The following is a 21,761-nucleotide window of genomic DNA, read 5'->3' on the forward strand; positions in this document are numbered from 1 at the left end:
TATTATTATGTGTATATTGATGTAAAGATGTTCCTCCATTAACTCAGATCCAGGAGAACAGCAAGACTTTAGTGTGTTTGTTCTCAGTTCTGGCTTTGATTTTAAACTGTAATACAGCCCGCGGGACACTTCGCTTCCATTTCACATAAAGACATCAAAACTAGATTTTAAAACAGCAGTAAAAGAATTCCTTGGGACATTTCATTGTTAAAGTATGCAAATGAGTGTAAAGTACTGTATGACAGCAGCGGTGGTGTAAATGTTTGGCTTTGGGCAGCTGCTCTCACAATAAGATTAAAGTCATTTCACTAAGTGATGATCTCATCGACTGTTAACTGGTTACATGAGGTAAACACATTCAGATATTTAGCAGAATTACACTTTCAATGTGACCTCTGCATGAAGCATGACACATTTGTGTGTGTTTGTGTAACAGCAGTTTAGCACAACAACACAACTCTTCATGTTGAGTGTAACAGAGGAAACCTTTCTGTTAATGTTCAAGTTTTGTTTTGTTAACCATCTGATAAAAAAACAAAAAAAGTTACAGAAAGTAAAGGGAATGAAATCTATAAAAATATTGTACTTGATGACGGATGGATGACTGGGGATTTGGATGAGAAGACGGACGAAGGATACGGGATCTGGATGAGAAGGTGGACGAAGGATGCGGGACCTGGTTGAGAAGGGTTGAGTTACTGTGTGTTTCACATCTCTCAGTGAATAAAACAAAAATCCTGAACATGACTGGAAAAAATCTCAATCTCAATCATTAAAGGAACAGTATGTAAGAAATGTCTATCAATTAATCATAAAATGACCCTGATATGTCATTAGACATTACGAAAAAAATTTCATTTCAAATACTTATTTCACTGACAACAGTGATCTGGCCAGGATATTGTCATTTAAAAAGTGGAGTTGCAGCCCTCAAATGATGTTTATGTTGTAATTTTGTGTATTGGCCACCAGTTGTGTGATTGCAATACCAGTTTTGGCCACAATCCTACATACTGCTCCTTTAAACTGATTTTGAGTTTCTATGACATCTTCAGATCAAATCTACATTACTTTTAGAAAGTAGAAAGAAATAATCCTGCTGCATGATGTTATATTATCAGTGAACAATAAGACATTCATATCCAATAACTGTGTCAGAGGAGATTAGTTTTATATTCATATAGTGTAATATTGTTATAATCATTTATAAATACATGAATGCGTTGTTTTGAATTGGATCTTTATGCAACACAAAGACTGAATTGATCTGTTTCATTTCCTTTCATGTTTATTATTCAGCAGAGGACTTCTTCATATATATATTATATATCTGCTGGTCTGGGATCAGGGTTTACAATTATTACTGATCTGAGTACAGCTGTGTCACATAACATCACATGTCTCAATACTGTTCTCAGATCAGCAACCCTGATGTGTTTCATTTCCTCCGGCTGAGTTTCTGTTTTACATCTCAACGGTTTTCATACATTACACTTCTGTTATCTGTTCTTGAGATTGAAGCGATCATTTCAGCTGTGAGAGAAAATTAAAACCATTTCTTACCTCTGTGAAACAGTCTCTGTGTAAGTTCTGCTTCTCTTCATTTACTCTCAAGTCAAATCAGATTCACTCAGTTTTCAGTCTAACACACACGTATCTCTCTTACTGTCTATGAATAATCACACTGATATTAAACACATAGAGTAACACGATGAGCTTTTCAGATATCTCAGTGTGTAACCTTCACATCAGAGCCACTTACAATCACTCAGATTACTGAACCCTTAGTGTGTCTGTGTACGTTAGTGTGTGTGTGTGTGTGTGTGTGTGTGTGTGTGTGTGTGTGTGTGTGTGTGTGTGTGTGTGTCATGCATGTGTGTCTGTGTGTGTCTTGTGTTTGTGTGTGATGTGTTAGTCTGTGAGTTTTGTGTTTGTGTCATGTGTGTGTGTTTGTATAATTGTGTGTAAACAGGTGCGAACCCAAGAGATCAACATGAAACCCATACTGTTAGTGTATTAAACTCTTGAGTGACAGCGCTCCTGTCGTGTGGTTTGAGATTAAACTCTGAGTCAAACACTTCAGGTGTAGAAACACGCAGCTGGAGGAACAGAAAGACAGAGATGTTTTTATTTCGCATGACAGAAAACTCATTTCTGTTTCAGACACACTGTACAACATTCACCTGACACCATTACAAAAATAAAACGACATCAACCGGTCTGAAGGTTTGCTCTCAGCGGGTTTTGCTGAACATTCAGCTGTACTGACCATTTGACAGATTAAACCAGATTAAACTAACCAGGCCAGACTGCCTCAAATCCTATATATCAATATGATCAATTTTATATAATTTTTATCATTTTATATGTAAACATGCTTTATATATATGTAATAAACATGTGCATACAGTATATATAGTACAGAAGTGTATTTGCTGCACATAGAAACATACAAATAAAGTGTAAATAAACCCAGAATCTCCTGACCTCAGACTGACACACAGCAATATTTTTGAAGATTACAAAATCAAATCTTTTCACTTTGATCCAAACTCACAGCACATTTAATGTTTATCTGTTTGTGTTCACTGGGACAGCAAATTCATCCAAAACCCGATTATCTTTGTATCTGAGATATAATCTACATTCATTCAAGGAGAAAAACCTGAAAGTCAAATCAATATCAGTCAAATCTCTTGAGCTATTAATGAAAAATCTCTTTGTCTAGAGTCTTCATACATCTGTCTGAGCCTTACTGTACTGAAGATATGTCTGGTTAAGCTGGTTACAGATATAACCAGCCCATCTCAGCAGATACACAGTTAGACAGAATCTGATCAAAGTCTTTCTGTCATCTGCTGCTGTTATTGTCACCTCACCCAGAACAACACAAGACCTTCAGAAACACAAACAACGACAGGAAAAAGATTCGACACTTTCCTGAATCACAGATCAATAGCTGCTCATCCCCAGACACCAACATAACAACTCACATTTAAATGGCTTATGCTTGCTGTTAGTGTGCCACAGATACGCACGCACGCACGCACGCACGCACGCACGCACGCACGCACGCACGCACGCACGCACGCACGCACGCACGCACGCACGCACGCACACACACACACACACACACACTGATTTATCTGATTCAGTGAAATATCTCCTGCTGTCAGACGATTCATTAAAAATCTCTTGAATGTCTTCATGTATTCAAATCAAAAGACAACAGCAGCTCATCTCCAAAACATCCCATCATAAACACTGAAGATACAGAAGACAGATCCTGCTCTCCAACATAAGTTTATTATCCTTGTGCTGTTTAATTCATTTTCTGCATGTTTAAGACTCATATGTGTCTTATTCTTATATCATATTTAAGGTTTGATGTCCAACACATCTTGTTAAAACCGGAATAATCCTCTAATATCAGATACAAGCAGACATGGGTCCAGTTTAAGATCTTAAAGTCTCTTCTCATATCCCTTAAACTCAACATCAAACTGATAATAAATCACACGGATCCATCACTACTGTAATGTCAGGATGGTGTGGACATCTGCTGATAACCGTGAGCATGAAGTCAAGACAGATAAGCTCTTTAACACATCAATCTGTGTAAAAATCTCATTTCTATTGACTTTAACAGTCATGAAACATCCATCACACTTGATATAAGAGCTGTTTGACTGATACACCATTCAACTCAAGCAATGAGGAAAATACATCACTGACTTATTAAACCACAAGAGGAAAGAGACAGAACCTGAGATTTAAATACAAGACAACCTTCATTTCTAATGTTTCTCAATACAACACAGGTGTGCATAAAGAAAGTCTTGTTGATTTATTTTGCATCTGTATTGTGCATAAATAAATTATTTTCTATAAACTTCTTGGTGCTTTTTGGGAACTCACCAGCATCCATCATCATTCACTGTTGCTGTTTGTCTGAAGGCATCTGTAATGTTCTCCTCTCGTGTTTCCTGGAAGAACAGAAGTCATACGGGTTAATAAATGATAAAACCCACTTTATGTTGAGATCTGTTTCTTTATAAAGCTCATCTAAATATTTTCAGCTAAATATTTGCACAAATGACCAAACATATGAATGCAAACAGATGATCTACAACAGCAGCATCATCTCTCCATCAGATCAAAATAAAGAAATAAACTACTTGAGTCTCAAAATGACAGTACATTTTCCACAGTTAAACTAAGCTCCCTCTTAAACATGGTCAAATCACTGTAAAGCACCAACTTATTATAAATCATTATTACAATAAACAAATCTTCTAACTGTAGGCGTTTACAGATGACAGATAACATTATTTCAATACATGATTACAGAAGGTATGTCTTTATTATAAAATGATTTACAACGCAGCACTATATCTATATAACATTAAACAATATCTGTCCTGTTGACACAATTATTTCATAAATAAAAGTGTGTGATTTTCCAAAGAGCACAGTGGAAAGTGAAGTTTCTGTCCTAATTCATATTCCATCTGTACGTTCAATTCATCTTCCATTTGTTAATGGGGTCACAGGGAAGATCCGGTTTCCTAATCCTCTTTTCTGTACGGACCGCAGGGAAGATTCGTGTTTGTCTGAAACATTTTGAACGTTCAGAAACAACCCGACAGAAAACATGACATCATCCAATTATACGACCGAAGCGTGCACACGGACGCACAGAATACAATGCATGCGCGCATAATCTATATGCAAATGAAGAATAATCCCCATCTTTCTCTCCAGCCCGTCCTTGGGTGGCTCACTTTAGCATAATGTGCAGCATGCTGCTATTAGACTCTCAGAATTGGATAATGATGAAGCACGATTAAATCATTTTCAAATGCATTACAACACAGCCTCGTGTTTCCTAAAGCCAAAACACACAGGACAGGAGAACACAAACCTCACAGAGATTATACTGATATTAATGCATGGGAGAAACCGGATGAAGGTGTCCCCTTAAAATACAACATCAGATTAACTGTCAAGTAAACATCATGAATGTCTATACATGAGTGGTTGGTAAACTTCAGTCACATAACCAGCATAGAAATGATTTGAGGAGAGAAAAAATAAATTAAGACTTAATTCTGAAATGTTTAGATGTCTTTAAATGTCTTTGTTTTATATCAGTCAGTTATTCTGCTTGTGTTTGATCTCATCTGACTTTACTGAACACAAACGTTCTTCTCATATCAGCTCAAAGTTAAAGCACACACAAACACAAACACAAACGCACTTAAACACACATTAAGTCAATGTAGTTTTGTCCATGTGAAAGAATCACAACAAATGATACACAAATCTCTTTTATATCTCAATAGTTGTATAATTTGATGGATTATGAGATGTTGTCTCATGAATTGATTGAGGTGTATAAAGTCATTCATTTCATTTCACTGTATATAAAGATGAAGACTTACAGAGCAACAGATGATCAATACTTCATCACTTCTTTATTGTTCATGCACGCACTTTAAAAATAATTGCTCAGTTATCATTGAGAGAGCGAATGTGCCGATACATCACAACCTCTGACTTTATGAACGTCATTAAATAGAAATATTTAGAAAACGACAGAGCGTTTATGAAAGTTTGCTAGAGTAATTACAATCATTATAATACGACTGTAAACAGAAGTGAATGAGATTTACAATTAAATTAAAATGACCTCGACAATTATTTTCAGTTCTTTAAACCCAGTGCATGCTGGGAAAGTCTTCTAATGTCTACAAAGAGAAGTACTTGCACTTGTTAAAGATAGAAATGCACTTGTTAAACCTTTAAAGAACCTGATTTCATCATTTTTGTATGGCTTTTTCATGCATTTAAACATCTGAGTTTATATAGTGCTCCTGTATAGCTTAGTGGTAGAGTATTGGGTTAACATCGCAAAGCTCATGGGTTTGAACCCAGGCATTACAATTGGTATCTGCCAAATGCATTAATATGCAGTTAATACTGCCGTTTATGTTGATATGTATTATGTTCTATATAAATGGAAATTAAATATGATTATTGTGTTGTATTGTATAGTTAGGTTGATGTTTGCTTCTTCAGATCTCTATCAGCCCTTCAGTAAAACACCTCAGACTTCATCTTGACTTTATAGTGAAGTATCTGTAGGAACGCTGGATGATTTCTCCAGAGACGTCACTCTTCAGGTTTGTTTAAACTAAACTCAGATGATCTGCTTCCTCACTGAGGTCACTGTGGATCGTTTTATTCCCACCTCATGCCTGTAGTTATACCTCACTGTCACCTGCTTTATAAATTGGGTAAATACCAAAGACAAGACTTCAATTTTAGGTGAAATCGCCAGTGGCCGAATTGTATTACTAACATTTATAATCTCTGAGTGTGAAGTCGCCAGCGGGCGGTGAGATTTTACCTGAACCCTGACGACCCGCATCACAAAACTCCTTACATTTAACACACACACGCGCGCACACACACATCTTATTTTTAGTGACTTTATAGGTGACAGTAATTTTATAAATAAAAATTATGTCAGTTTCTGTTTTTTTTTAAATCATGACATGCTTCAGACACATTACAGCTAAACTGACTAAAGTGTTTTATATCTGGAATGTATATTTACACATTTCTAAAAGTGTGTGCACAATAATTCATCTGTCTGTGATTTGGCTCGTGTGATGAATCTGATCTATCAGTGCATTGTGCAGATATTCAGATCATGAATAATGAATGACAGCAGCGCGTGTCACAGAGAAAGAGGAGGGGCTTGTTTGTGGATGGTAAATGGGGTCACTTACATGTCTCATGAATATTCAACAAGCATCTGACAGACACTTTAAATAAACATGATGCAAAGACTTGTGCAATGAAATGAGAATCTAGTCTAGTTTTTGATTAAGGCTTGGATTCACAGACAAGGCTTATACACTAGCTAAAGCCAGGACTAGGCCTTGTATAACATGCCTTAGAAGAAGATGTTACTGGAGTGTATCTTGAGACAAATCAATGGCACTGCACTGGATTATTTTAAAGGGCTGCTAACCTAGATGTTTTCAGCAATATAAAAATAGTCTCTGGTATCCCCAGAATGTGTCTGTAAAGTTTCACCACAGGGTTAGGGTTAGGTAACACTTATGAACATGCCAATTAATGGGTTAAAATCATGGAATTATTGTAAACATTTGGTATGTCAAAGCATTTTCCCAAAATTTGTATCAATATAAAATTTGTCAACAAAATTCATTCAATTTGCTGAAACGCAGAGAAAGTTGTGGCCAAATTAAGACAAAAAAAAAACACACAGTGTAGTGCTCTTTAAACCTGGTCCTTGAACCCTTCCAGAAAGTTTAGATGTCACCGTAATTAACACACCTGATTTAACTCATTAACTTGTTAGGGAGACATTCTGGAAGGAGGCTGATGAGTTAGTTCAGGTGTTTCAAATAAGGAGACATCTTAAGCACCTTATTTCATTATCTGTATTGTAAAGAAGTTCCTTTATGAAAACTCAAGACCTGATCCTCAAACTTAACCACTATCATTAATGAAACTACACTGATCCTTATGCAAAAATATTAATATTACAATGACTAAATGCTATATGATAACAAAAAAGGAGTATTGATCATTTTGTTGATGTAAAAACTGAAATAATTTCACACATGATGGATTCTTTACCTTGTGTTGTAGTTTTGTTGATGGTTTTTCATGTTTAAAAAGACATCAGCCTGTAAACCCACAGTTGGTTCAGGGTTTGGACTAAACAGAACAAAATGAAACTGATTAATGTCATGTCAACAAGCTTACAAGACCATCAATAACTGAAGCAAGTCAAGCATCTTAACCGTGTGATATTTCAGCCCTCAAACATCTCATTGAGCTTTAAAATCCCTCATTGAGTTTTCTATCAGACAGACGTGTGTAAATAAAGCTTTGATATATCATACAGACTGAATGTCAGATTCATTTATTCAGAGAAAGCGAGAGATGAGAACAGCCATTTATCTGAACATTCATTTACATTTATTCACTAGAAGATTACACACACAGCCCTGACAAACAAGTTTATGTTTTTGAGTCCCTGAGATCGTATTGTAAAATGAAGCTTATAAATTGTTTTCATGGTGTGACTTGCAGAATGATCCCATTACCACAATTTTATACTGAAACACAGCAATATATACAAGTAAAACTGTCTTTGTTTATGTGGATACATCTAAAGCGTGTTAAAATGACAAAAGAGCTCAGCTGGGATCATGTTTAGTCATCCATCTGTTTATGATACTGAACTGAGATCTGTTCATCTGACACTTTAAGATGTTAGAAATCAAAGGTTTGTGTTTAGATCAGACTCATTATTAAACATCTCTGTACTGTATGTCTCATGACCTCAGAACAGTTCTTAACCCTGTGTCAGCCGATGAAGACTCATTGTACTTGTGACAGATATTCAGAGGTAAATCAGCAGGTAAATGTATTTTGTTTCAGATGTATTATGTGTGATAATGGGCTGTCATTAAAATACCTCTGACTTAACAAATCAATTCAATTCACACACACACGTGTGACAAACGCTTCCTAATGCATCGATTCCTCATCGCCTCAAAGCGAGTTTAAGAGCTGTCCGTCACCAGAGACCAGCTTTCAATTAAAACAAGAGATTTTATCACCATGGGAACGGCAGCGCTGAATCGCTCCGGCGCCGGAGGCACTCGTTCCATTTCGGATTTGATTAACTCTCTCTGTCTTACACAGATTCACCTTGGGGTTGAATCAGTGACACACTCAATACAGCAGATGCACAAAGAGAAGTGAAGACACACACCCAATCACTTATGCTCCATAAAGCGTAAAGTCATTTATCCTATAGTGAAGAAAGATTACAGGAAACCTTTAAATTCCTCTCACTTAAACAATCTGAATCACTTTTACATTTCCTCCTAGTTAGTGTTAGTTAAAGGGGCCGTTTTTCCTGTGTGCTTATTGTGTTTACAGTACATTCACACGGGACAAAAACGTTAACACTTAACGGAAGGCTTGTCTGAAGCGTGGCCAACAGCCAATCACAGTGGCCACAACACATGCTCCGGTCTTCCATAAATGTTATTGGCTGACTTTGCCTACGTTATTTGCATACGCCGATCTGATTGGCTGACGCACGCATTGCTGCTTGAAAGTTGAGAAATGTTCATCTTCTGCCGCGAGTAAGGGCACTGACGTGGTGCCGACGGATCCACAATTCAGTTCGGCAACGCATGACCGTCACCCATTTAAAGTGAATGGAAAGCTTTAACTCTTAGGCCCTGTTTGAACGTACCGTTACGGTGGGCAATATAATGTTTTGATGTTTCCTAAAAATGAAATATATTTCACACAATTTACTTATACCGCTACTTATTCCTGTGGGCGGAGTTTAGTCAAAAACTCTTATAAGGACGTCATATATCCGGGAAGTACAGGACTGTAGTCCATGAAAAGTGAATCCTGTAAAGAAAATATTTGGCATTGAGCTTTATAATTTTACAGGTATTATTCATGCTCTAACAGCAACATTACACGCTTAGGGTGCTTTCACACCTGCCTTGTTTACTTCGGATGAATCGTACCAGAGTTCGATTGCTCAGTTGATGCAGTTCGTTTGGGCAGGTGAGAATGCAGCCATCAAACTCTGGTGCGCACCAAAAGCGGACCAAACAAGGGCACCAAGAACTCCTTGAAGAGGTGGTCCCGGTACGCGTTCAAATGAACTCTAAAGCGGTTCGTTTGTGGTGATAACACAATCCTAGATCAAACCGACCTAACTGCAAAAGTACTGCGCATTTTGGACTAAACCAGCTGACGAAATCAGCTGCACAGTGCATTATCGGATGAGGAAGTGTTTGTTGACAGTTTCTATTAGCAATATTAGCACAATGACAGATTGCGGACCTGGAGTTGTGGGGAGGTCTGGGTGGAGACTCAGAAATTTGGGGTCTTCACCGTTTGTAGTGTATTAAAACTTTTTTTCAAGCCGAATACGTGATTCATTCTGAAAATGAATGGTTTGTGTAGAGTGCTGTATGTATAACAACCATGGACATAATTACAGCACGCAGCCGTCTGTCCACGGTGTCTGCTGTATTTTCCTCCTTTTTGTTTACTTCCAGGGTTCCGTTGGAATATCGCGCACGTTGATTCTGACCAATCGTGAAGCAGTTTAGGAAATATGTTCAAACACATGTGGCCAATGAGTGATGTTGATCTTATCCCATGACAGAATTTTGGTTTGTTTCAACTGGTGCGGATCAGACCAATCCGTGTGGTGTGAAAAGGAACCAAATTTCTAAAAAAGCTACAATGTATCATTTTTTTGCTTTCGGTCCGGACCAAATGAACCGAACTACAGATGTGAAAACACCCTAACTAAAGTTTAAAAATGGGATCACAAAAATGGCACCTTTAATATCATACATATTCATAATAGAAACAATTCACCACCGTTAAAACACTTTAAAACCCAAGCAAGCTTTCATAGGCAACCTAATGGCATTATAATCTATATATAATCTATAAACATCAAAACAACTAAATACTGGAGCACTGGAGGTATACTATAACATTAATAAATTGAAGATGTAAGGGTAAAATGTTGACATCACTTCATTCTTTATATGGGCATCTGTTGTTAAACAACACTTCTGAGAAGATCTAACACACTTTATATCTCTGAGAAAAACTACAATAGACTGCTGGGAATGCACTCATGGGTGTGAACTGGTGTTATTTTAATGGCCTTCAGCGAACATCATTTCTAAAGAGTCTGAATGAGGACGTGTCCTACAGCGGACATAAATAACACTGATGGTTCTGTAGAGGACGAATAGAGCGAGATGTGGGGTCGAGGGGAAATTAGCTCTGAAACGTCTGTAAAATGAAAAGAAGGTTTGACTAATGATGTTCCTGAGGTCAGATCCACTGAACACACATTACTGAAGCATGAACTCGAGACATGATGTGGAAATGAAATAGTTTAGCTGTTGGGCAACAAAAGCATGAGCACGTCTGGGTGATTCTTCAATTGAAGATGAAACTTCTGCTTTAAACTGCAACACTGTACAAACCTCACTTTTTCTCTCTTGACACTAAACACATCTTTAACTCTTTTGAAGAGACTGAAGTCTTTAGATTAGAATTAAAAATTACGATTTCATTTCATTTAGGTTTATGAGATCCTCCATATAATTTGCTCGGTGCATCGGCATAAACACTATAGAAACACAATAGAGGCGTGCCATGAAAGTCACATCGTAAAGCATAACATGGTAAAGGTAGATCTGCATCCTCCACAAAGTAATTACAAATCTAATGTGTGGAAACTATCTGTCTCATATTAAATTGCATAGCATCATAGTTTTTATTGCATCATACTGCATTGAATGACATTGTGTTGAACCGAATCAAAATTGGTCCGCACTGCATCTTAATGGGGTGAATCGTATCACATGGGTAGCTGCTTCATATGTATCTTTAATGCATTGTATCATGAAGCTGCATATCGCATCGGCCTCAGTTATGGAGATGCACATCCCTAATTAATACTGAATGCAAATTTGCTGTATTTTCTGGTGGTATTGTAATAAAGAGAATAATTATACAGTATATACAGTAATCATACTATTGCTTAAACAACATCTAGCATTAAACAGTCTAATGATGACCTAAGACCTCGGTACAGTACTGTATGTTTAATGAGTGTTAAACCTTCATCACATATACATCATCATCTAGTCTTTAAACCCTGAGAAAGTCAATTAATGATTCAAGACGTATGTTTGAAGTTCACACTACCTCTCGATTCAAATCATAAAAGAGTTTAAATGTGAATCACTGTATTGAGTTGCTTTATTCAGATCAACTCAGTTTTGTGTCTCTGAGGTCTTAAACTTACATTTTCTCCCTCCAGGCATCTCTTCTGAACTTCATGAGTGGACGATCGCTTCAATCAATCATACTGAAGACCGTCATTAGATTCATTGTAAAACCCTTCAAATACAAGAACAGATATAGATCAGGTGAAAGTTTAAGATGTCCTGTAGATGAATTATTGCTTCATTAACTCAACCCTGCGGCAAACATCTGGAAAAATCCCTCAGAAGAGCATTTATAATGAGACAAAGCTATCAGGACACGTGTGGCTTACTAACTGACTAGTTAAGAGCTAGGAAAATATTATAGAGGACCTCCAGTCACAGATCCTATAGAGAAGAGTGGGATGTGTTACCTGAATTATATTGAATATTCATATTTAAATGTATATGGGTCTAATGTTGCTTTAGTCAAATCATTTCTGTTTTACAGAACTGCAAAAAACAAATGAGCTTTAAATAAAGAGATTTTCAGAACAACATGATATATCAGTAAGAGATAAGACCAGGACTGTTGTATTAATTTTAATTTTATTAATGTTCACTTAAATTTTATTTTTACTAAAACCTGAAAGCAAGTCTTACATCAACAATGAGAAACACATCAATGGTAAACAATTGCAATGAATTGTTAGAGATCTATTTAAAGGCAACAGAATTGATCAAACATCTTTAAATGATTTCTAATCACAATTTAGGGCTCATAAATCATCTGTAACTTATTTAAACCTATTCACATACAATAACAGAGAGGTCAAATATTGAATCTTGAGATGATTGTTTTCTAAGACCTACAGCACGTGCGAGTCATTGATTAAAACCTGTAGTCCTGCAGCCTGAGGTCAAAGACCACCGCCGGTCCGGTCTGGACCATCATGATTAAAAACCTCAACAACACAAAAGAGTTTTGTGTGATGAAACCAGGAGATTTATTTCAGAACTGAATCAGAAACCTTAACATGAAACTCAACGTTTCTCTTACATAAAACTATGAGTCTTCTTGAATGTTATAAACTTCACTGATAATGTGAACATTTTCTGTATTTATAAATGTTCATTAATGTTGCACATGCTAAATAAATGAATAATGGTGATCAAATCAATCTCTCCTTAAGCCACCCGATCTGTCAATCATTAGCAAACAGTATTAATAATCAATTCATTTTTTTTTTGCCATAGCATCATTATTATCAGGAATTTTCTTGAATGAAACTTGTCTGTCTTTCTGGAAAGTTGCAGTGTATAACCGACAGACAGACAGACAGACATGCAGTACAGATAAAAGACATCACTGACCTCTGATGTCTGTCTGTTTATCTTTTAATTCCTTCTGAAGATCTGACACCTTTACAGATTCACAGCACGTTCATCATCATCATCAGCATCATCTATGTTTGTCTGCGGGTGTGATTCAGTCACAGGTGTGATTCAGCCGTGGGCAGCATCACTTCACCATCTGTATCTCTGAAACATTCCTACAAACCCTTGTTGGTATTTAACTGATCTCATAATAGTTCACTGCTAGAGCTGATCTGCTCCAGATCTTTATTCAACAGCTTGTTTTGAGTACAGGTTAAGCATTAAGACTTGTTCACAACTTTAATGATAACTTGATATGCGTCCACACCAACAGTGTTTTACTATTCATTAACTGAAAATAATTGTTCTAAATGTGATCATAACAATATTCTTTCTCTGTTTTATTCTTCTTATATACTTTTCCTATAACTGTTGATAGCAAATATAGTTTAGTTATTGTTATCATCCCCGGTGATAACAGGCCATTAAACAGGAAGTACGAATTCTTAAAAATTAAAATAAAAGTACAACTCATGTTACAGTATCTAATGCTACTGTACCTATACTGTAACTAGTGCTAATGTAACCATAACCAGCGCTACTGTAACTGATCCTACTGTAACTACACTGTAACAAGTGCTATTGTAACTAATGCTACTGTAAACAATGTTACTGTAACTATACTGTAACTAATGCTACTGTAACTAATGCTACTGTAAACAATGTTACTGTAACTAATGCTACTGTAACTAATGCTACTGTATCTAATGCTACTGTAAACAATGCTACTGTAACTATACTGTAACTAATGCTACTGTAACTAATGCTACTGTAAACAATGCTACTGTAACTATACTGTAACTAATGCTACTGTAACTAATGCTACTGTAAACAATGCTACTGTAACTATACTGTAACTAATGCTACTGTAAACAATGTTACTGTAACTATACTGTAACTAATGCTACTGTAAACAATGTTACTGTAAATGGTAAATGGACTTAATAACCTTCCGGTACATGAACCACTAGGCCACTGCCGCCCTAACTATCCTGTAACCAGTGCTACTGTAACTGATGCTACTGTAAACAATGTTAATGTCCCTATACTGTAACTAATGCTACTGCAAGCAATGTTACTGTAACTATACTGTAACCAGTGCTACTGTAACTAATGCTACTGTAAACAATAATACTGTAACTGTACTGTAACTAATACCACTGTAACTGTTACTGTAAACAATTTTACTGTAACTATACTTTAACTAATCCTACTGCAACTGATGCTACCGTAAGCAGTGTTTATGTAAATATACTGTAACCAGTGCTACTGTAACTAATACTACTGTAACTTATACTACTGTAAATAATGCTACTGTAACTAACAGGTTCACTGTTCACATGATGCAGTGTAATGAGATTATTAAAGTAGAACTAAAGTCTGGAGAACTCAAGGAACCATGCTGATGGTAATAATCTGTTCACTAATCTGATGCTGTCTGATCTTTCTCTGTTAATTCCACTTTCACAATTCACACATTTCATTATTCAAATAATTTATAACAACGAACCAAAGTCTAGTATTGATGATTAGATTTTCTGCCTGAGGATCACTATACTGTACAGAAATATCACAATGACACAAACTCTAGATTCAAATGACTCAGAAATACTAGCAAAAATGTTTATTTCAAAAATACACTGAAGTTATTTCAATGTTGATGATACAAAAATGTTGTTGTATTTTTGAGACACAATGATGATAAAAATATAATGAATAAAAAATTATTATTCTGGGTCACTAACACATTTTCACATTTTATAAAATGTGGCGATACTCTCATTTAATAATTTAAGAAATAATATGTAGCACTGTAAGAATGTTACATATAGAAATATCAGTGTAATAAACATATAGTATATGAACACGTGACTGTATAATGTGTAATGTATTACCTGCATGAAGAGAGTTTGTCCTTTAACCTCTCAGGAACATGACAACCCTATTATTATAATATTCAACATTTAAGACTCAAAGATTTGTTCTTTACTAATTGTAATTTGATCTTAAAATCTGTATTTTTATATTAAATATATATACTCAATGTAATTTACACATATATTACCATCTGTACCCGTCACATTTCATCCTATCCAGACGTGAGTGACACAATAAAGTGATGAGAGCATTTCATTTTTAAATTCCCTGCAATGGCACAATAAAACCTCATTGATTCAGTTCACAGTCATGTGTTTGTGTATTATTTTATACAGCTAGTTAGTTGCTTTCTGAGTTAATGTGTCTATTAGGAAACAGTCAGCAGGTTTAGTGCTGATGACACCTGAAGAGACTTTCATTAGACACTAATCTGTGTAGTCATCAATACTTTTCATCCGTTTACCCCGAGGAGATAAACTGTAAATCTTTGAACAACAGTAACGTGAGAGATGTATTTGTTTAGGACACGTGTGTGTTTGTAGTCTCATATCTCTTCATACACAACACTAAAGTCAATTCTGTCAAAGCTCGTGATTAAAACTGAACGCTGATCACTGATATCATGAGGTAGAAGATATTCAACAGATCTCAGTGTTTACAAGTAAGATTATGATGAATGATTGTCAGTTTCTGATGGATTTGGTTTTTAAAACTCATCTTGTTTTCTCTCGATCTCGCTGTAATCCTTTGACACTTTCTTGTAATTGTTTGGTGAAGATGTGCCGGACTCTCCCGCAGTACGTGTGCTCACCGTCCTTTAACTTTTCCTCCAGCGGGAGAAGTAAACCGTGGACTGCATCTCCTCCAAACGGATACTAAAGACAGATAAATACAGAACAGATCTGAATCGGATAATCTGACAAACAAACTATAATGTGTGTGTAACAGAATCATAACACATTCATCCAATATAATTGAAACGCTAACCCTAATACAAAGAAAGAAAATCTTTTTCTCTATAAAATAACCCATCCGGTAACACTTTATTTCGATAGTCCACTTTAGACATTTTACTAATTATAAGTAACTTTGCAACTACTTATCAACTACCAATCTTTAGAGAATTAGTAGACTGTCTGCTTAATATCTACTAACACTTTATTGTGATGATATCTCAACAGACATTCAACTGTCTATAAGTATCTTTGCAGGTGCATGTCAACTTATTCCACTAACCCAAACCTCTTCCCTAACCCCAACACTTACAGTCTACTAATACTCTAATGACAGTTAGTTGACGTATAGTTGCAAATTATTGAAAGTTAGTTGACATGTAGTTGCAAAGTTGTTTATAGTTAGTAGAATGTCTAAAGTGGACTATCAAAATAAAGTGTAACCACCCATCCTCTCATTACCGCTCACATTCAGTCTCATTTAGGGAAAAAGCAATCTGATCTCACAAGCAGGACAGTAAATCTGATCGTATCAAACCACTGATAAGCACTTATTTTGACCCAACATGAGGTCATTAAATCTGTGTCGTCTTCATGGAGTGTGCGTCAGGTCGCGATGGGCCACATTTACCGTAGCTCAAGGTTTATTTACGAGAAAATGAGCGATACAAGCCGACCAAATGCAGCAGAGGCACTAAACATTTTACTGCTCTTTGGTGGCACTTGGTCGGTAATGCCGAGACCTTTTACTGTCAGCCAAACTCAAGCTATAAACCTAAATCTGTAGGGAACATCAAAAGTGTGTGTAGATGAGGATTATACACAGACACACACTTTAATGTCTTAATAACAGACAGACAGAATATGACACAATGATGTGGATGATACAGGATTAAAGTGAAAACCTTAAAGCAGATATGTGTCATTATCATGTGTTGTTGGTCTGATTGTGAACTTTGTGTGTTGTTGTGTGTGTGTGTGTGTGTGTGTGTGTATAGGAGTGATGTGCACACATTGAGGAGTTGAATCATGTGCCTGTGCTAATGGCAGCTCTCATTTAGCTAATGGTCCACAGCTCTTCCTGTCATATGAACACAACAATGACCATAATGACACACACACACACACACACACACACACACACACACACACACACACACACACACACACAGGTCTTTGAATTATTTGAAAATAATGCACACCAGCAGTGTAACTCCACTTCATGTCGTGCCGCATTACCACTTCGGGTCTGCATTATATTCAAATAATTAAACAGCCCGTCATCAATTATTCCTTACGAAAACTAATCCCATATGATAGCAAATAAACTGTGACAAAGCCGGCAGTAAGATTCAATAAAATAACCAAAAGGCCAATGAGCGACTGAATCCAACCAGACATCTGTGATCAGTAAAGCGTTTTGACTCCAGCAGTCTTTGATTCTGAACGGCAAAATGTGTGCGAGCGAGCCGAGCACCCAAAGGAGTTTTCCCAAATTAACAGCGTCTAATTAGATTTTACAGGTTATACAAACACACCTAATGAAATCTCATCAACGTGATATTAAACACCCACGTTAGGGGACCGCGGCTAAAGGCTAAATAAATAACGCTAAAAATAACCTGTTCGTGTCTGAATGATGTTAATCCATCTTATAACTAGAAATGAGATCATACATGAGAGGTTGAATTAAAGGTAAGATACCTTCTGAATGACATCATATACGGCTCTGAATACCGGCTGCTTATCGTCGTGATAAACACCTCGGTTTCCATGGAGAATGTAAATGCCGTGTTGTTCGGCGGCGACACAGTTACTGCCGTAGATACAGTGATCCGGACGATAATTCCACTGACACGGGAACACCGACAGACTCTCTGTGGATCCAGAGGGAACAACAATAGACATTCTGATTCACAATAAACACAAACACACTTTATACTAACAATATAACACTACACAATATACAACAATAAGTGACGTGTTCCTGGAGCTCAACTGTTAAAGCATTGTGTTAGCAACTCAAAGGTCATGGGTTCGACCACACTACTGATAATGAGTTGAATTGAAGTCTTTTAGATGGGAGCGTTTGACAAATGCATGCATAAAGTTGCAGTCATGTTTAACATCAGCACGATTGTAAATCTGAGCGTACCTGGGTTATAGTGAAATATGATGTTGAGCAGGTCTTGGTCACCCCAGGTGATGTTGAGTTTATATTTGTGTAGTAGAGGCATCAACAGCTCATGCCACTTCAGATTCACTCTTGTCATGTCATTCTGTTTAAAACAAACTAAAGCAGTCAGTCAAACAACACCACTAACTTTACTGAGCAGCAGATATAAAGGATCTCAGGTGGGATTTCAAATATATATGACAGAGATGAAATACAGAAGAGAGCTGTACAGTAATGGAGAAACACGCAGTAATACACAACGCAGTAATACACAACAACACTGACACCTGCTGGTAACACTGACTGTGTGATATATATATACACACACAACACTCTATCACTAGATTATAAACTAAAAACTGCAGTCACAGAATAAACCAGGACACACAGATGATGATGATGATGAAGATGATGATGATGATGTGTTTCAGGACCTTAAAATGTTTGGCTCTGATTCGTGTCAGGTTCATCAGCATGACTCCTGAGTTTACTCCGGTCCGGCCGTAGTACGGGTGTCGAGCGAAACGATTGTACCATCCGATCCGTGGCTCCTCGTGCTCCGGTGCCATGGCAGCCACGTGACTGCCGTTAAAGCCTGAAAGAAATTTCCAGAGATCCTCCACCGGCCGCAGGAACAAGATGTCCGTGTCCACATACAGTAAAGAGTCCACTTCTTTCAGGATCAGCTGAATCAAATACAAACGTCACGCTGATCAATAACTGATGATTGTAATCTATCATATGTGTTAGATTTCGTTACTCACCGGAAGAAAAAGTCTTTGCGATGCACACGGTTTAAAGAGTTTCTTCCACTCTCTGCCGTTCTCACTGGGGAATGTGATGGGATAAATGCTGTAGTTAAACTTGGAGCGATATTTCGGCGGCCACGACTCCAGCTGTACAGAGACAGAATTTAATACACGTGAACATTAGCATGCAAAAAAGATCACGTTCAGCGTAACGCTCACCGTCTGTCTGAAGCCGGCGTGTAACTCGTCCTCTGCGAAAATATAAAAGTGAAGATTTGTGTAGCTGAAGAGGACGGCAGATTTTAGCATAGTAAGAGATTCGTTCAGTCGGGAACCACACGTCACTACAGCCAGTCTGACGGGCTCTGATCGCTGATGTCCCACGAACGCTGGAGCCATCGTGTACCTGCACAAAACACAGATAAAACATGACACACTACACAAAACTACACAAACCTTAAACTCCTGGACATCTGTAGAGTAATCCACAGACACGAATCAATAAAGAAACCTGTTTAGAAACCTGTTTGTTTGGTCATGTTAGTCAATCTGAAATGACAGACTATAAGTTTATATCAAAGGTGCAAAAGAATGCATTATAATAATCTGTTAAATAGTTCTCTGATATCTACACAGAAGGTTTGTGGCTTTATTAAGTGCAAAAATGATCCAGAGTCAGTTTTCATGTCCATTTATACCCTTTATAATGAAGTGGTCTATTATTATCTTATTTGAAAGGGTCATGAATAATAATGTTGAGCCCTGCTCTGATTGGCTGTTTCTCTTTCAGTAGCTCTGTGTGTGTGTAAACAGATCTTATGTTTGAGTCTGTATCAGATTTTAAGGAATAATCAATTGTTTGGAGATTGTTAATGGACGTTTCTGAGTGATAAGTTTGTAGATAGTCAATAGTAGAACTTCAGCCTAAACACAAGCATATAGCATTAACTAACATATACTATTAACTAGCAGAAAGTGCTAACTTTAACAATTGTAACAACATTGTAATTAATTTAATGTGTAATTTAATGTTGGGGTGTACATCATGACTGTAACGTCACAGTTGGTGTTATTTTGAGTTTGGTCTGTTTTCCAGCGGTCTTTTGCATGCACGATGTTTACATAAGAAGGAGGAAACAGTCGTGTTTGAGGCTCATAATGTCTCATAATCATGTACACAACTCTTATTATTCATCTATGCCTACATAAGTACAGTTTTACATTCTACAGCACCTTTAAGCCACTTGAACTATCAGTGTGTTTATTTTTAATAAAGATGAATAATGCAACAACAAAAACACTCAATCCCACCGACACATGACAAATTGACTTTACTAATCTCTAATCTAAACTGAAGGCTGATCGAGGGTCAACACGGCCTACCTAACAGCCGTCTCCATAAAGCACTTCTGTCCACAAACAGCAGAGGGCGTCATCTGATATGGGTCCCAATGTGTGACCAAACCTGAATTACACCTGACAGAAAACAAACATGCTCCACATAAACACACCTGACAGATTACAGAGATCCTAAACTTAACATAATAATCCACTACAGAGATGATGAAATGTAGTCTGACTTTAAATACTTGAATATGCTGATAAATATTAATTGTGAGGTGTTCAGTGATTGGCTGAAAGGCAAATGCTAGCAAGTCAGCCAGCATTTTTTAAAAATTGTTGTGTTGAGAAAACTCATGAATATTAATGATTAGACAACCGAACACTGTAATCAATTAATATTAAATTAATTTCATTTTTATGACTAAACGCCACAGTGAGAGCTGTCTTTAAAAAAACACTCAGTGATAAAATCCTGCAAAGGTTCAGATCAGATTCAGGTGAATGATATCAAATGTGCAGACTTAAAGTTGGTATGAAATATTCAGCAGATCTGTAAACAAACACTGACTGATCAGAGTTCAGCTGCATCCCTTCATTAGCACATCTAACATCTGATATGTACTGAATTTTTATTTGTGTACCTTTATTTGCGTGTATAATTTTGTGTGTACTGTGTACAGTATTGTGTACTGTTATTTGTAAAGTCTGTGTGTAATTCATGTTGTGTTTTACAGTTTACGTTTTGTGAATAATAATAATAATGTTGTGTGTACAGTATGTTTACAGCAATGTTGTTGTTTGTTTTGTACAGTATATTTGATTGTGTTGTGTAGTGTAGTACTGTTTGTTTGTATGTGTGTGTAGTGTGGTCTGTCTCTCTGTGTGTTGTGTTGTGTGTACCTGTCATTGCTCTCGCGTGGCCCCGGATCTGCTGCGCGTGTCCGGTGTGCTCGCGCCTGATGATTGTCGCTCTCCAGCGACGACACGAGTTGATTAAATGTGTACAAGAGCGAACCGAAGATGAATAACGTGCAAACGAGCAACGCGCGAATATAGCGACGCATTTTCTACCTAAACAAGCTGCCATGAAGATAAATCATAATGCACAAGAGACCTTCACTAATCCTACTGTATCTCATGAATATTAATAAACCACTCTACACTTCCTTCTTCTTCTTCTTTTCTTTTTAATGGCGGTTGGCAAACCCACTTAAAGGCGCATTTCCGCCACCTACTGTACTGGAGTGTGGAGTATGGTTGTTATATTCATATTAAAAAAGAAAATATTAATATATATTTCATATTTAAATACGTATTTACTTCATTATGTGATCTTTTAATTCTAGCTATTAGACCTTGATTGTTTTCATATAATTAATAATTGCGTTATAGATTTTAT

General features: G+C 36.8%; 1 protein-coding gene and 1 long non-coding RNA gene across 2 annotated transcripts; both read right to left on the reverse strand.

Annotated features, from left to right (window-relative positions):
- Positions 1-3,925: 3,925 nt before the first annotated feature.
- On the reverse strand, positions 3,926-12,006 carry LOC135768120 (uncharacterized). The gene is made up of 3 exons (XR_010542083.2): positions 11,927-12,006; positions 7,678-7,758; positions 3,926-3,986 (listed from the first exon to the last, which is right to left on the reverse strand). It is a non-coding gene; the product is annotated as an uncharacterized lncRNA (long non-coding RNA).
- Positions 12,007-14,885: 2,879 nt separating this feature from the next.
- On the reverse strand, positions 14,886-21,537 carry gxylt1a (glucoside xylosyltransferase 1a). The gene is made up of 8 exons (XM_065277319.2): positions 21,263-21,537; positions 20,402-20,494; positions 19,238-19,424; positions 19,034-19,165; positions 18,704-18,955; positions 18,249-18,372; positions 17,798-17,970; positions 14,886-16,015 (listed from the first exon to the last, which is right to left on the reverse strand). The coding sequence occupies exons 1-8, from the start codon at positions 21,424-21,426 to the stop codon at positions 15,854-15,856; spliced, it is 1,287 nt and encodes a 428-aa protein (XP_065133391.1). The 5' UTR covers positions 21,427-21,537; the 3' UTR covers positions 14,886-15,853.
- Between the last annotated feature and the right edge of the window lie 224 nt (positions 21,538-21,761).

The sequence above is a fragment of the Paramisgurnus dabryanus genome, chromosome 23, assembly GCF_030506205.2.
Source record: "Paramisgurnus dabryanus chromosome 23, PD_genome_1.1, whole genome shotgun sequence".
Lineage (NCBI taxonomy): Eukaryota > Metazoa > Chordata > Actinopteri > Cypriniformes > Cobitidae > Paramisgurnus > Paramisgurnus dabryanus.

Excerpts from the sequence above, each read along its gene's own strand:
- gxylt1a (XM_065277319.2), bottom strand. The coding sequence starts at position 21,426 with ATGCGTCGCTATATTCGCGCGTTGCTCGTTTGCACGTTATTCATCTTC. Across the intron at positions 20,495-21,262 it reads CCACGCGAGAGCAATGACAG|GTGTAATTCAGGTTTGGTCA; the intron begins GTACACACAACA and ends GTTTTCTGTCAG. Across the intron at positions 18,373-18,703 it reads TCAGAGCCAAACATTTTAAG|AATGACATGACAAGAGTGAA; the intron begins GTCCTGAAACAC and ends TGTTTTAAACAG.